General features: G+C 38.1%; 1 protein-coding gene across 2 annotated transcripts in view; it reads right to left on the bottom strand.

Annotated features, from left to right (window-relative positions):
* RASA1 (RAS p21 protein activator 1) overlaps positions 1–15698 on the bottom strand; it is an 89974-nt gene extending 74276 nt beyond the window's left edge. For both annotated transcript variants that reach the window (XM_045566231.1, XM_045566232.1), the window contains exon 1: positions 14534–15698. In XM_045566231.1, coding sequence (XP_045422187.1) covers positions 14534–15051 — 518 coding nt within the window. In that variant the 5' untranslated portion in view covers positions 15052–15698. The remainder of the gene's footprint in view (positions 1–14533) is intronic.
* Between the last annotated feature and the right edge of the window lie 456 nt (positions 15699–16154).

Below are 16154 nucleotides of genomic sequence, written 5' to 3'. Positions count from 1 at the left end.
TATACTGATTGGGAAGGAAAAAATAAAACTGTCTTTGTTCTCAGATGGCATGATTGTCTATGCAGAAAATCCAAAAGAACTGCAAAGAAAAAAAAAAAAAAAAAAAAAAAAACCTCATGAAATTAACAAGCAAGGCTGCAGAATATAAGGTTAATATAAAAGTCAATGGCTTTCCTATAAATCCCAGAAATGAACAAGTGGAATGTGGAATTAAAAATACATTACCATTTATATTAGCACCCCAAAAAATTAAATACTTAGGTATAAATCCAACAAAATACATATAAGATCTATATGAAAAAAACTATGACAAAAGAAATCAAAGAACTAAATAAATGGAAAAATATTCCAAGTTCATGAATAGGAAGACTCAATGATGCCAAGATGTCAGTTCTTCCCAACTTGATATACAGATTCAACATGACCCAATCAAAATCCCAGCAAGTTATTTTCAGATATTGACAAAATGATTTTAAAGTTGACATGGAGGCAGGGCGCAGTGGCTCATGCCTGTAATCCTAGCACTCTGGGAGGCTGAGGCAGGAGGATTGCTTAAGGTCAGGAGTTCAAGACCCACATGAGCAAAAGCAAGACCCTGTCTCTACTAAAAATGGAAAGAAATTAGCCAGACAACTAAAAATATATAGAGAAAAAATTAGCCGGGCATGGTGGTACATGCCTGTAGTCCCAGCTACTCGGGAGGCTGAGGCAGGGGGATCGCTTGAGCCCAGGAGTTTGAGGTTGCTGTGAGCTAGGCTGACGCCAGGGCACTCTAGCCTGGGCAACAGAATGAGACTCTGTCTCAAAAAAGAAAAGTTGAAGTGGAGAGGTACCCAGAATAGCCAACACAATATTGAAGGAGAAGAACAAAGTTGGAGGACAGATATTACCAGACTTCCAGACTTATTATAATGCAAAAATAATAAAGATGGTGTGGTATGGGCAAAAGAATACACAAATAGATCAATGGCACAGAACAGAGAGCCCAGAAATAAACCCAAATAAATATAATCAACTGATCTTTGACAAGGGAGCAAAGGCAATACAATGGAACAAAGACAATCTTTTCAGTAAACAGTGTTGGAACAATTGGACATCCACATGCAAAAAACAAAACAAAACAAAAAAATGAATCTAGACACTGACCTCATACCATTCACAAATTTAACTCAAAATGGATCACAGACCTAACTGTGAAATGCAAAACTATAATATAAAACTCCTAGAACACAACATAGGAGAAAACCTAGATGACCTTGGTAATGTAAATGACTTTTTAGATACAACACAAAAACCATGATCCATGAAAGAAATAACTGATAAGCTGGATTTCATTAAAATTAGAAACTTCGTTATGCAAAAGGCACTGTCAAGAGAATGAAAAGACAAGCCACATACTAAATGAAAAATATTTGCAAGACACATCTGATATTACTCAAGAATATACAAAGAACTCTTCTCAGCAATAAGAGAACAAATGGCATGATTTAAAAACAGGAAAAAGACCTGAACAGACATCTCATCAAAGAAGATATATAAATGGCAAATAAGCACATGAAAAGATGTTCAGCATCATATGTGATTAAAAAATTGCATACTAAAACAAGATATTACTATATACCTATTAGAATGGCCAAAAAACAAAACACTGACAACATCAAATGCTGATGATAACAAGGAACAACAGGAACTCTCATTCACTGATGGTGGGAATGCAAAATGGCACAGCCACTTTGGAAGACAGCTTGGCCGTTTCTTTCAAAAACTAAACATATTCTTACTATACTATCCAGCAATTGGGCTTCCTAGAATTTACTGAAATAAACTGAAAATTTACGTTAACACAAAACCTGAACGTGGGTGTTTATAGCAGCTTTATTCATAATTACCAAAACCTGGAAGCAACCAAGATGTCCTTCAGTAGCTGACTGGATAAACAAATTATGTTTCAGACTATGGAATATTATTCAGCACTAAAATGAAATGAGCTATCAAGCCATGAAAATACATGGGAGAATCTTAAATGCATATTATTAAGTTAAAGAAGCCAATCTGGAAAGGCTACGTACTGTATGATTCCATCTATATGACATTCTGGAAAAGGCAAAACTACGGAGACAGTAAAAGGATTAGTGGTTGCCAGGGGTTAAGGGGGAGGGAGGGTGGGAGGGAAAAACAGGAAATGTACAAAGAATTTTTAGGCAGTGAAACTATTTTGTATGATACTATAATGGGTGATACATTCATTAAAATCCATAGAATGTACAACACCAAGAATAAACCCTAATGGAAATCATGAACATAGGGTGATGATGTATAAATGTAGGTTCACGAACTGTAACAAATGTACCACAGTGCTGGATATCAATAGCTAGAGAGGAGAAATACGGGAACTCTATACTTTCCCCTCAATTTTGCTGTGAACCTAAACTACTCTAAAAAACAAAGTTCATTAATTTTAAAAAAGTGAACTGGGGAAAACAAATTCTTTTTGCGCCTATCACGTATTCACTATTTTACTCAAACTGCATTCCTGTCATTTATACACCATCTTTAACTATTAAATCCAATGCCTTTTCTTATTTTGCATCCCTTGTCCTCATTGCCTTGAAAAAAAATCACTGTAAAAATGAGAAGCAAACATATAAAAACAAACCACATATTTAACTTCTCTTTAATTGTGAGCATTGACAAATGTAGAGAATTCTTAGATAATTCCAAAGAACTACTAAAATCTAATGGAAATGTTAAGTGCAGTACTAATTCCTCTGGATACCTGAATTAGCTTTCTTGGTCAAGGAAGAACTAAAAAACAGTAAAATATTCCTAAGCTTCATATGGTCACTATTTAATCCAGTGATTAACAGTTTCCTCTATATCCATGCTTTTGCAGCCACACTAAAATTCAACTGATGTGGATAAGCAATCAAGCACACTATCTACCTATTTGTATATAGGAAGAGCAAACTGTAGTTACTTAAGTGAGATAATGTATGAAAGAATTCCTATACAGTTGTAAGAAAGCTAACAATAATTTAGTTTAAAAAAATACTACAGTTAAGTCCTCACTTAACATCATTGATAGGTTCTTGGAAACTGCAACTTTAAGCAAAACAACACACAATAGGGCCCTCAAATGTTATTTTATTATAATATTAATGATAAAAAGAATAGTTTCACTACACCTTCTTTCACTTTAAGTCAGTTTCCAAGAACCTATCAATATTAAATGAGGACTTATTGTATTTCTCTCGAAAAGAGATAAAAACTTGCCAAAAAAAGGGCCTATTATCACCTTCTCATTCAACTTTAAGGAGTTATTTATTTATTCAAACATCCCTAAGTAAATGCTTACACAGAGGTATTAAAGCTCATTTCTCTATTGCCCGAGATATTCTCCAGAATGTATGTACATGTATCTAAATATCTATCAACATATTCGGAAGTACTTAAACACTATACTAAATGCTTTAAGATGGCTATTACTCTCCTGGCTGTTCCTCTTAAAAGAATTTCATTCTCCTACCAAAACAATTTTTCTGAAGTGGTAAGAAAGAAAAACAGAAGAGTGAATATACCAAAGTATAGACTTAGGGGTCAAAACTTTGGTTTGAATCATTTGGTAGCTCTGCGATCTGAGAAAGTTACCTAAAACTCTCCACATCTCAGTGTCCTCGTATGTTAGCTCATATGTGTTAGCTATAATTATATTCAGGGGGATAGGGATATATACAGATATGTTTCATATATATCTAAGATACAAAAAATTTATAGTAGTTACCTTTGGTATTAAAAGTGAATGATTTTTTTTCTTTGTATTTTCTAATAGTCTCCAAATTTTATACAGTAAACACATATTAATCATACATAGCAGAAAAAAAAGTGATTTAAAAAAATTATATAGAAGCCAAACTGTCCAACAGAAAATGAGAGCTCACTCATCATACCAAGAACCAAGAAAATCACAGCTTGGATTAGAAAAAGACAACCAACAGATGCTACCATTGATATGTATTAGATGTTGGAATGATTTTTATAAGATTTTAGAGCAAAAAAAAAAAACACTTCATAAAAAACATTTCAACAATCAATTAAAAATTCTGTTAAAACAGACAAGAAAAGGAAAATCTCAGCAAAGAGAGTTATAAAAACAAATGGAAATTATAGAACTAAAAGACACAACAACAAAAACAATAATCAAAAAAAACTTACTGGATGAAATGTTGAGAAGATGTTGATCAAAAGAAACAAAATTTAAGTTTAGAAGAATAAGTTCAAGAGATCTATGGTACAACATGGTAAACATAGTTAATAATAAAATATCGTATACTTGAAATTGTAAAGATTTTAAGTGTTCTCAGCACAAAAAATGCTCAGTATGTAAGGTAATGCACATATTAGTTACCTCTATTTAGCCATTCCATAATGTATACATATTTCAAAACATCACATTGTACATCATAAATATACACATTTTATTTGTCAATTTAAAAATTAATTTTTGTTGTTTTAGAGACAGAGTCTTGCTCTGTCACCCAGGCTGGAGTGCAGTGGCACAATCATAGCTCACCATAACTTCAAACTCCTGGGCTCAGGTTATCCTCCTGCCGTAGCCTTTAAAGTAGCTGGGCCTACAGGTGTACACCACCATGCCTGGCTTTTTTTTTTCTTTTTCCCCAAATTTTTTGTAGAGACGAGGTCTTGCTATGTTGCCCAGGCTGGTCTTAAGATCATCCCACCTCAGCCTCCTGAAGCACTGGGATTACTGACACAAGCTGCCACGCCCAGGCTTAAAAAGTAACTTTTTAAAAAACGTACTATATGGGCTCAATAGCAGAGATAACAGAGGACAGAATCAGCAAATCTAAAGACAGACAGGTCAACAGAATTTACCCAATCTGAACAATAGAGAGAAAAAGGAAAAGAAATTAACAAAGTCTCAAGGACTTGTGTCAACAATAACAAATGATCTAACTCTGTATCACTGGAGTTCCATAAAGAAAAGAAAAAGAAGGTGGAGTTCAAAGAGTATTCAAAAAAATGGCTACTAACAACCAAATTTGGAGAAGGACCTAAACCTACAGATTCAAGAAGTGAGCAAACCTCAAATAGGTAAATCCAAAGAAATTACATCTTGACATATCATCAATAAACTTCTGAAAACAAAGACAAAGAAAGAAATCTTAAAAGCAACCACAGAAAAAAGATGCATTACCTACAGGGGAATACCAATTCAAGTGACAACAGATTTCTCAGCTGAAACCACAAAGATCAAAAGAAAGTCACTCAAAATTTTTCAAGCACTGAAACAAAAAAAACTAAGAACTGTCAATCATAAATTCTATATGTGGTAAAACTATCTTTCAGAAATGATAGTGAAATGACATTCACAGGTAAAGGAAAACTAAGAAATTGTCACTAGCAGACATACCCTTTAAGAATGGCTAAGAAAATTCTTCAACGAATCTTGAAACATCAAGAAGAAAAAACAATGGGAAAAGCAAAAATATGGGTGAAAAACAAACTGGCCAGGTGCAGTGGCTCATGCCTGTAATCTCAGCATTTTGGGAGGCCAGGGTGGGAGGATTACTTGAGGCCAGGAGGTCAAGACCAGCCTGGATAACATAGTGAGACTCCATGTATATCAAAAAAAAACAAACAAACAAAAAAAAAAAACAGACCACCCTTCTACTCCAGAGATTTTAAAATCATAGCTGATGGTTGATGGTTGAAATAAAAATTACACACAACAAAAGAAAAAAATAGGTTAGTTGGAGTTCATCAAAATTAAATACCTCTGTACAGAGGACGCTATCAACAGAATTAAAAGATAACCCATGAAATGGGAGAAAATATTTGCAAATCATACATCTGATAAGGGGATTGATACCCAGAATATATAAACAACTCCTACAAATCAACAACAGAAAAATCAAAACCCAATTCAAAAATGAGCAAAGGACTTCAACAGATATTTCTCCAAAAAAAGACATACAAGTGTCCAATAAACACACGGAAAGATGTTCAACACCACTAATCTTAGGGAAATGCATTTCCATAGATACCATTTCCCACTCACTAGGATAGCTACTATCAAGAAAATAGAAAATAGGAAATAACAAGTGTTGGTGAGGATGCAGAGAAACCGTAACCTTTGTGCACTGCTAGTGGGACTACAAAATGGTGTAGCCACTATAGAAAACAGTATGACAATTCCTCAAAAAATTAATAACAGAATTGCCTTATGATCCAGCAATTCCATTTCTGGGTATACACACCAGTGAAAGCAGGCACTCACATGGATATCTGTATACCATATGTACATTATTCACAATAAACAAAAGTTAGAAGCAACTCAAATGTCTATGGATGGATATAAATGGGCAAAAAGGTGATATATACAATGGAATATTATTCAGCCTTAAAAAGAAAATTCTGACACAAGCTACAAAATGGATAGACCTCTTGAAACTCAGCAATTAAAAACAAAATAGTATTTGAAAATACACAAATGACACGAACAGACATTTCACCAAAGAGGATATACAGATGGCAAATGAGCACCTGAAAAGATCTGTCAATATTATTAGCCATTGAGAAAATGCTAATTAAAACCAAAATGAGATATCACAGAACATCTATCAAAATGGCTAAAATAGAAATAGAAAATGGTGACAACATCAAATGCTGGTTAAGGATATAGAGAAACTGGATCACTCAAACACTGCTGGTGGGAATGTAAAATAGTCATTCTAGAAAATAGATTGGCAGTTTCTTATGAAAGTAAACATGCAACTAATATATAATATAGTAATTATGCTCGCAGGAACTTATCTGACAGAAATGAAAACTTATGTTCACACAAAAATATATACACAAATGTTTATGGCAGCTTTTTTTCATAACAGAAAAACTGGAAATGACCCAAATGTTCCCCAATGTCTGAATGGTTAAACAAATCCTGGTACGTCCGTATCATGATCTACTACTCAACAATGAAAAGGAACAAAATACGGATATATATGCTACAACTTAGTTGAATTTTGAGGAAACCATGCTGAATGACAAGTATTCATCCCAAAAGGTTACATACTATATGATTCCATTTATATAACCTTCTTTAAATAACAAAATAAAGAACAGATTAGTGGTTGCCAGAGGTTAGGGAAACAGGGAGGGAAGTGAGAGAGGCTGGTTAGAAAGTGCAGCACAAGGGATCCTGGTGGTGATAAAACTATTCTGTATCTCTAGTATGGTGGTAATTACATGCATTTACACCACAATAAATGGTGTGATAAAACTCACAGAACTAAATACATCACACCCCACACAAACACAAAAATGAGTGCAAGTAAAATGGTGAAATCTAAATAAAATAGATAGATTATATCAATGTCAACTGTGATACTGTACTATAGTTAGTTATGCAAATTTACCACTGAGGTAAAAGGGATGAAGGGGTACATCTCTGTATTATTAATTTCTTAAAACTGCACGTGAATCTATAACAATCTCAAAAGAAAAAGCGTAACCCAAAAGTTAGAGAGCTAGATCAATATTTAGATAGATAGACAAGGAAAGAGGAGGAATAAGGTTCTATTATTATACAAGTGTCTTAAATGTGAACCCAGTTTAGTGAGTTACACCTCAAAACGACTTACAAGAATTGAGGGAGATCTCTAGGTCTTTCCCTTAGCTTCAGACAGATATATTAGAGAAACAAAATTTTAAAAGTAACACTGAATGTTACAACAATGAACATACAATGAACACAGAAAATTTGCTGGAGTAGCATCATCCGTAGGATTTTCCATGGCTACCGTGGTCATGTGTAGGACCTTTCCTACACATAGTAATTAGACATGATTTAAATATGACTTCCACCTTTCAACACAAGTATTGCCAAAAGAAATAAAAATCACTGACTAATAAGGTAAAATAAGGCTAGTTTTTCTTTCCTACAGTAAAAGACAGGAATTAAAAGAACGAGGACCTTATTTCTCAAGCAGCAGACGTGCACTTAATCTGCTCCAAAATCATCCAAATTCATTTTTAAAGATGAAGAGCTACCCATGCATTGGTCAGTTCGGGCTGCCATAGTAAAATGCTACACAGGCTAGGTGGCTTAAACAACAGAAATTACTTTCTTACAGTTCTGTAGGCTAGAAATAGAAATATAAAGGTGCTGGCAAAGTTGGTTTCTGGTGAGGCATCTCTCCTTGGCTTGCAAATGAAGGCCTTCTCACTCTGTCCTCATGTGACCTTTTCTCTGTGCACATATACTCATGGTGTCTCTTCTTATTAGGACACCCATTCTACAGGGTTCATGAGCCACCCTATGACCTCATTAAAGGAACTATCTCCAAACAGGTTACATTGGGGGTTAGGGCTTCAGCCTATGAATTTGGGTAGGGGTGGTGTCAGGGAGGAGGGAAACAATTTAGTCCATTAACACCCAGTGACTGGCAGCCCTGAAGTATTATATATTCAGTTTTGTATGGGTGCACATATATACTTGAGTATTCTATGTACTGGAAGGAAAGAGGGCAAGCCAAAGCAAAAAGCACAGTGTTTGCATTAGAATTCCAGGTCTATCATTCAAGTTTCTCAACAATGAAAATAAAGATGATACTTATTCTTACTGTGTAAGAATTAAACTACATAATCTATGTAAAGTACCTGCTGATATACAGTGAATGATTAGTAAATACTGAGACTTTACCTTCTAGTCCTCTCCAAAATATATAGGTAAATATTACCCAAGTCTGAACATATCTGAAAAATTATGAGAACTGGGTTCTGTCCCAATCCTACTACTACCTGACTATGTGAAACTTAAGCAAACCACTCTACCTGAGTCTGCTTCTGTACCTGGGTAGTGAGAGGGTTCCCTCTATCACTAAAATTCGATGCATCTATACCTATCACCTTATGACTATAATATCAAATGCTAATGCTACAAAAACCAATCAAACTTTTTCTCTATAAAGCTCCAACGAGAGGATTACGGTATGAGATTTCAGTATCATTCTTTCATTTACTTTCATTCTTTCAACTCTCCCATAACTATCCTTTGAATTTGAAAAACTTAACCTGTACATGTCTGCAGACTAATTTTATCATCCATTTCTCTACCAGTAATGCCTTATTTTTCAACTAGACTGTATATTCGTTTATAATTTTTTCATCCTCCGTAATGTTCACTGTTTTACTAAATTACATAGTCATTAAATGCCTAAAATCATACTTCAAATCATGTTAAGATGCAGTAAAACATATGGAGACGTTTTCAATGAGTTTTCTTTAATAACAGCTATATTTAATTTAGCCCAAAATTGAAATGTATTGCAGGTGATTTTAAGATAACACACCCATCATACAAATACCTGCATATTGAAACAATAACCACAATCCATAGTCAATATTTTTGGTTTAAAATTAAGATAATGGTAGCCAAAAAGTAACATCTATTGTGGGGATACTTGAATCATTTAATGAAAGACAATTTATCATGCTGGGTCTAAGGGAAGAACTCTTATGTATTTGCCCTTTCTCCCACCCCATACCTCACCAATAGTATTCCAGTACTACCTGGTATTACAAGTAAATGAGTTATACACATGGTATACTTTTACTTTGGTACCCTCAAGAAAGTTCACCTCCCAGTATTCAGGTCCCCTCCCATACAATTCATACTGGGTCATGTGACTAGCACTGGCCAATGGAACATTAGCAAGCATAAGGAACATACAAGTTTAATAAGTACTGGCACACTGGGGCTTGGAAAGCTCCCTCATAGAACGCAGCTGTCGTGCTATGAAGAAACCCATGTGGCAGGAAGGAAAGAGCAAGAGAGGAAGATGCCCAGCTATCTACCAGCTGTTCTAGTCATTCCAGCTGAGGCACTAGATTTACAAGTTAAGAAACCACCTTGGACATTATAGCCAACAGATGACACATGGAATAGTCTCCATCAAGCACAGCTCGAATTTTAAATCAAAAGCAAATACACAATTGTTGTTTTAGCAACTAAGTGTTGGAGTGCTTTATTAAACAGCAATAGATAAGCAAAACAATTAGAACTGTTGCTGTTAGGTAGTAAGCAACCAAAAAAAATGTCAGTGGTAATAATTATTATTAGTAATTATTTGAAAACATTTTCCCCAAAGGTACTGTTTTGGGTAGTTGAGTGTTCTTAAAGGCATTCTGCTCATTTCCCTAATAACCAGAAAAGATATAGGAGTAAAGCAATCAGAAAGGCCTAGTCTTCATTTTCCTCTTCTTATTCCTAATTTACAGCTGTCTCTTTTATCTTTGTCAATAATGTCTGCCTGGTTTCCTCAGAGTGGCTAATCAATGACCCATACCAATTATAGCCTTTGGTTGTGCTCTATACTTCACTAACTACAAGCAGCCCCTTCAACCTCCCTCCTGACCACAAGTACTTAATTAAGAGTTCAGTAAAACACACTCTTCACAAAGGGTTGAAAGTTTATATTCATTTAATTCATAATTCTTTTTGACTTCATAGAACCATTAAGTGAAGGGCATCAGAACCAATCACCTCTTGCTCAGAAAATAAGTTAAGCACCAGGAAAAACACATCTGCTACTTTTCCTCAAAAAACTTACTGATCCTGATCATATAAATTTCTTGTTCTTTTAACCCCCACAACCCTTTGCTCATACCTCACTCGTGATATTTCTCTTAATCTAGCCTGAATCATAGTTATTAGTTTATTTAACTTCCTACTAGATCTAAAACTCCCCTGGACAGACTCATTGAGAAAAGGGGCATTTTACTCATCGTAACCCTTGAAGCACCTACATTTCTCTACTACTCAAACAAATAGAGTAAAAATATCTGAGTCCTGGTCAGCAACCACTCTGTCCATAACTAATCTTTGTAATTCTCATCCCCATTTTTATTAAGAAACAATGACTCACTCATAGTTATACTGCAATCAGTGGCAAAGTTAATGAATGCTACATGTTCTAACATTAACCTTCAGCAATTTGACTTAATTGAAAATGGTTTTATTTTTATAGACAGCAAAATGATTTTTAAGGAAAAAAAAGATACTATTTATATTCCTTATTTCCCTCTTCTTAAAGTTTTAGGCTTGAAAAAACTGAATATTAGGTCAGGGGTAAGATCTGAGTCAGATGCCAGACAAATACTGTAATATACAAGAGAAAGCAGCCCTGGTAGAGACCACAGCAAAATGGAGCACTCAGTACGCACCTGAAAGGGGCAACGGCTGTTCAGCTCTAGTAATCTACTCTCAAGCAGGAGTGGCCACCAAGGATAACCAAGCCTGTGATTTTTCAAGAAATGCTAGAAATCAAGACCTCTTAAATGTGAAATCTTCTTATTTTTAAATGGTGGCACCTAATTACTAAACATTCCAAATACACCAAGAGCAAGCAATGTATATCTGTGGGTTGGATTCTCACTAAGGGCCTCCTGCCACCACAGGCTCACAGTTAAAAATCTCTCTACAGAATTGAAGGCATACTAGGGAGAAGGTGCACTAGGGGGAAACAATACTCCTTTCCCACCACCCCTCACCTCTACAGAAGAAAGAAAAAAATAATAATGACCATGAAAAGCAGCTCCATAAAATTACAGAGTACCTACCAGTGACAAACTCCTTTAACCTTTTCTCTATTTTGAAAAAGAAATTTGTTAGCAGTTTTAGATAGAACTAAATGAAAAATCCTTTGTAGCAGAAAACAATGAGAATTTTTTTCTTTATAAAATTTTTTCTCAAAACCTGCAAAAAGGAAAATATTCAGATAAATGTAATAGTGAAAATTACACAAACCTTTCCAGCCTTAACCAAACTAATGAAAATACTCAGTGATAAACGTAAGAACTAATGATTCACCATGCACAGAAAAACAAGGTACAAAATACTAACAGTGTTGGTATATTTGCGTGGGTCTATCTACATATTGTCACTTAACTCTCTTGTGATCAACAGTACAAAACTAGTTAGAAATAAGATTGAACTCCCTGACCAGGGAACCCTAGTCTAACAAAACACAGACTCAAACCTATGACCTAAACTTCCTTAATACCACACAATAAATAAATAAGGTGTGACCAATTACTAGACAACATTTCTTCAATATATTTACAAAAGATATGACAGTATTTACTGAAGTTTTAAAGGCTTTTTCCTTCCATTTTAAAATAGGAATTTATAGAGAACACTTGATTTCACCTCAAAATGCTTAACCTACTACTGGCAGCCCTTATGAAGTTAAAATCAAATTTTTAATAGAATTAATCAAGGTAGGCTTTCCTTTGGAGTTCAAAACATTCTCCTAAAATAGTAATTAATGAGGGAGACCCTATACCAAAGGAATTAGTAGGCAATTTAATGAAAATAAAATTATATTATAGTTTGGGGAAGAGGACTATTTACTTATTGAACACTTACTATGTGCCAGGCACTGCTGAATACATCAGGGTTCTCATTAAATCTTAAAAACAACCATATGAGGAAGGTACCATTATTATCCCCATTTTACAGATGGGGAAACTGACCTTTCCAAGATCACACAGCTAGTAAGTGGCAGAGTCAGGATTCCAACCCAAATCTTGTCTAACTTCAGAATTTGCACGCTTAACCACTACACTGTATTGCCTCCAGTGACTCTGGGTTGATATCTATGATAAAAAAAAAAAAAAAGGGAAATTTGTACTTCTCAGCAGTAAATTTTATAAACACACTAGAAATGGAGGGTACTTTTTAGAACACGAACCAAATCTCATCTATACAGTCATACAAACATTATTTTTATTCCCAAATATATATAATAATGATGAAAATCTCAGACAATAGACCTCTCACAAACACTACTTTCCCTAAGTACTCAATCATGTTTATTATTAAGAATTTAATGGGAACACTCTGTACTTTCCCCTCAATTTTGTTGCAAACCTAAAACTACTCTAAAAAATAGTCTATTAAAAAAAATTATGAACTACAACATCCTAAATAATGCCTAAGTCAATCCAGTTCTAAATCTGACATTAAGACTAGATTCTTTCAGTATGAACAGTTGCATTCTATTTATTATAACCACAGTACTAAGCATGCAGTGGGCACTCAACAAATATTTAACTGATTTTGTCAAAAGCAATGCTGTAAAACTGGAATTTTTAGCACTTCCAGAACACTCCCCAAAATTTTGCAATACATAGACATGAAATTAGTTGAAATATAATTAGACCAAAAAATTGAATTCTACTGAATAATATAAAAGGAGTACAACATGGCTGAAATAAATCAGACTAACTTTACTTTTCCACCTTAAGTATCAAAAGATGTAGCCTTAAGTAAAAAATGGATTAGTATTACAGAATCTTTTCCTAATTAGTTTAAATCTTTTCTAAATCCTCTAAAGTCGCTAACCCAAAAAAAACTTGGAATTGTCCAGAGTTACTGTCAACATATGAACCAAATCTTTTTTTCCTGATACTCACCAAGGTTGCTGAAATTCTAAGTGTCAATTAAGACTGATTCGAGAGATCTATAAAACAAGTGTTGCCTATTATTGCCACTTCTCATCCTAACCTTGTGCTCTTATCAAGGACCACTGTTATAAAATACACAGCTAAGTTCACATAAGAGAACAAGTAAGGAGATACTAACTTATATAAAGAAAGTGATTTGTCCTGTATATCTCGCAGCAAATTATCAAAATTAATTTTCAAACAAAATACTGTACTGGTCACCAACAAAAAGTACTGAAGAGAAGCACTACTATAGTAACACTATTATAGTGTTATACCATTATACTATACTATAGTATAATATTATAGTATTATACTATTATAGTTTTACTCCACTATTGTACTCCTGAAGTCGCAACTGGAAAAGTATTACATGAATATTAATAAAAAGGAAGTCTGGAAGAAGATACAGACATCGCTGGAGTACAGGCCCTTAATCACACCTGTAATTCACAGAACTCCTTTCTCTCTGATCCACGTACTCACAAGTGATCCAAAGACTTTTCTGCATCACTGTGCTTTCAGTAGACAGAAGCTGAGATGTGCAGTGCAACAAAAACATTCTGACCGATGTATTTTTCAAATTATATTAATATAGTACTCTTTTAAATACTTGTATTCAAAGCTTCTAACCATCTAGCTTTATCACACACAGGTTAATATAAACTACGACTGCCTTGATAGCTGCAGCTTGGCTCAATCCTGGGACACCAGCTCAATTTGGAAGCGGCAGAACCATATCCGGTTCTCACTGGGTACGCACTTTCCCATGCTTTCCATCTTAAAAACTTTACATCTTCCCACAGGAGCACTAAATATACGAAGACGCCGGGGAGTAGTATGCCTGCAGGGAAGATGAGTGATCGCATTAAATCCCTACGGATGCAACCGGAAACTTCCAAACTTTTCAGAACATATCACAGCTGAAAGGACAAGGTATGTTTTACTCCATCATTCCCACTTCTTTCCTGGAGCCAACCTCCCCAGTCCCTGAACAGCCACTTACTGGTTAGTTGGAGGAGCAGTCAGCGGTATGGCCACCTCTTCCTCCTCGTATTCTGGTCCATCCAGAGAGTCACCTTCATCCACGGTCCCCAGGCCCGCGCCCAGAGGGGGCAGCGGAGGAGGCGGCGGCAAAGGGGGGAATGCGCCGCTTGGCCCGAGAGTCTCAGCAGGCAACGAGGTGGTCACCTTGGTGAGCGCCATCTCTCCACTAGGTCCGGCGGCGGCAGCACCAGCCACGCCAGCAGCGGCACCTCCCCCTGTCAACCCGGCTCCCCCCAGAGCCCCCGCCGCGGACCCGGCTCCCAGGAACCCTGACCCCAAAGCGGCTCCGCTACCCACAGTCCCGGCCACTCCGGCCTCCACCAGCCCGGGACAGGGGGTGGCTGCCACAGGCAAGGCCGCGGGCATCTTCACCCGACACGCCGCCGGATAGGCACTGGAGCCCGCCGCCGCGCCGCCGCCTCCCGCTCCGGCCGTCACCGGGCCGCCCTCCTCACTGCCGGCCTCGGCCGCCATCATGTTGAAGCCCGCTCTGCTCTGCCCTGCCCTGCGCGCCCGGGAGCCCCGGGGGCCACCAGGCCCGGGCTCCGAGCCGCCCCGCCCGGGCGCGTCCCCCCTGTAGCTCCCCAGGCGGAGGAAACAACAACAAAAGCAGAGAGCCCGCCGCCGCGCCCCCTCCTAGGGCCACGGCCCAGGCTCCACAGCCGCCTGGGTTACGGGAAGCGCAGTGGGCAAAAAACCCAACGCCCCCACAACGCCGCCCAAACCTCACCTCACACACCCACACTCACGCACACACACATGTACAGCAGCGAAAAACTTCCCGGCTGCACTAAAGAGGAAAGGAAGCACAGGGGAAGCGGCTGAGGCGGCTGCCGCTCCTTCAGCCACCGCCACCGCTTCTTCACCGCCCCAGTTCCGGCCGCCCCCACCGCAGCCACCGCCGCTGCCGCTGCAGGGGCCGGGGCCACTGCGGCCGCCGCATCCTCCACGGGGCTGGAGATGGGAGGGGTGGGGGGAGAGGAGGCACGGGGGCGGGGTGGCGGGGAAGTCGACCGCACCGCTCGCTACCTGGAGCTTTCAGTGAGTGAAACCGGAGAGAGAAAGGAGGGCGGGGCAGGGGAGGAGGAGCGGGGGGAAGGAAGGGTGGAAGAGGACTGCGAGGGCAGCTTCTGCGCAGGCGCGGGGGCGGGGCCGGCCGGGCCGGGAGGGAGGAAAAGGAAGAGTCGGGAGGGAAGGAAGCTGCGGGGACGCGCGGTGCGCGCTCGCGCGGGCGGTCCGGTGCGGTGACCGGCGCGTGGTGGTGCGGCGGCCTCTCTTCCTGTGCGTGTGGCAGTGGCGCGCGCGTGCCTCGCGGGGCTGTGTGTGATCGGCAGGAGGACAGGGAAGAGTGCCTGAGCATGCGGCTGCTGGGAGCCAGGAAAATTGGAGAGACGAGAAGGACATGGAGGCGGTGGCAAGGAAGAAAGGGGGAAAGGGAAAGAAAAATGCCTCGAAAACTAGTTCCCTACTTCCTGACCCGGAGAAAAAACTGCCTTAGCTGGCGGCGCAGAAACCAGACCCAGGCGAGGGGCTGGGGGGCAACTTTGAAGGTGTGGACAGCGCTATTAATGCTTTCCTTT

Source organism: Lemur catta, chromosome 12 (genome assembly GCF_020740605.2).
Source record: "Lemur catta isolate mLemCat1 chromosome 12, mLemCat1.pri, whole genome shotgun sequence".
NCBI lineage: Eukaryota > Metazoa > Chordata > Mammalia > Primates > Lemuridae > Lemur > Lemur catta.
The sequence above is the reverse complement of the archived record's forward strand: the minus strand, read 5'-3'. Positions and strand labels throughout refer to the sequence as shown.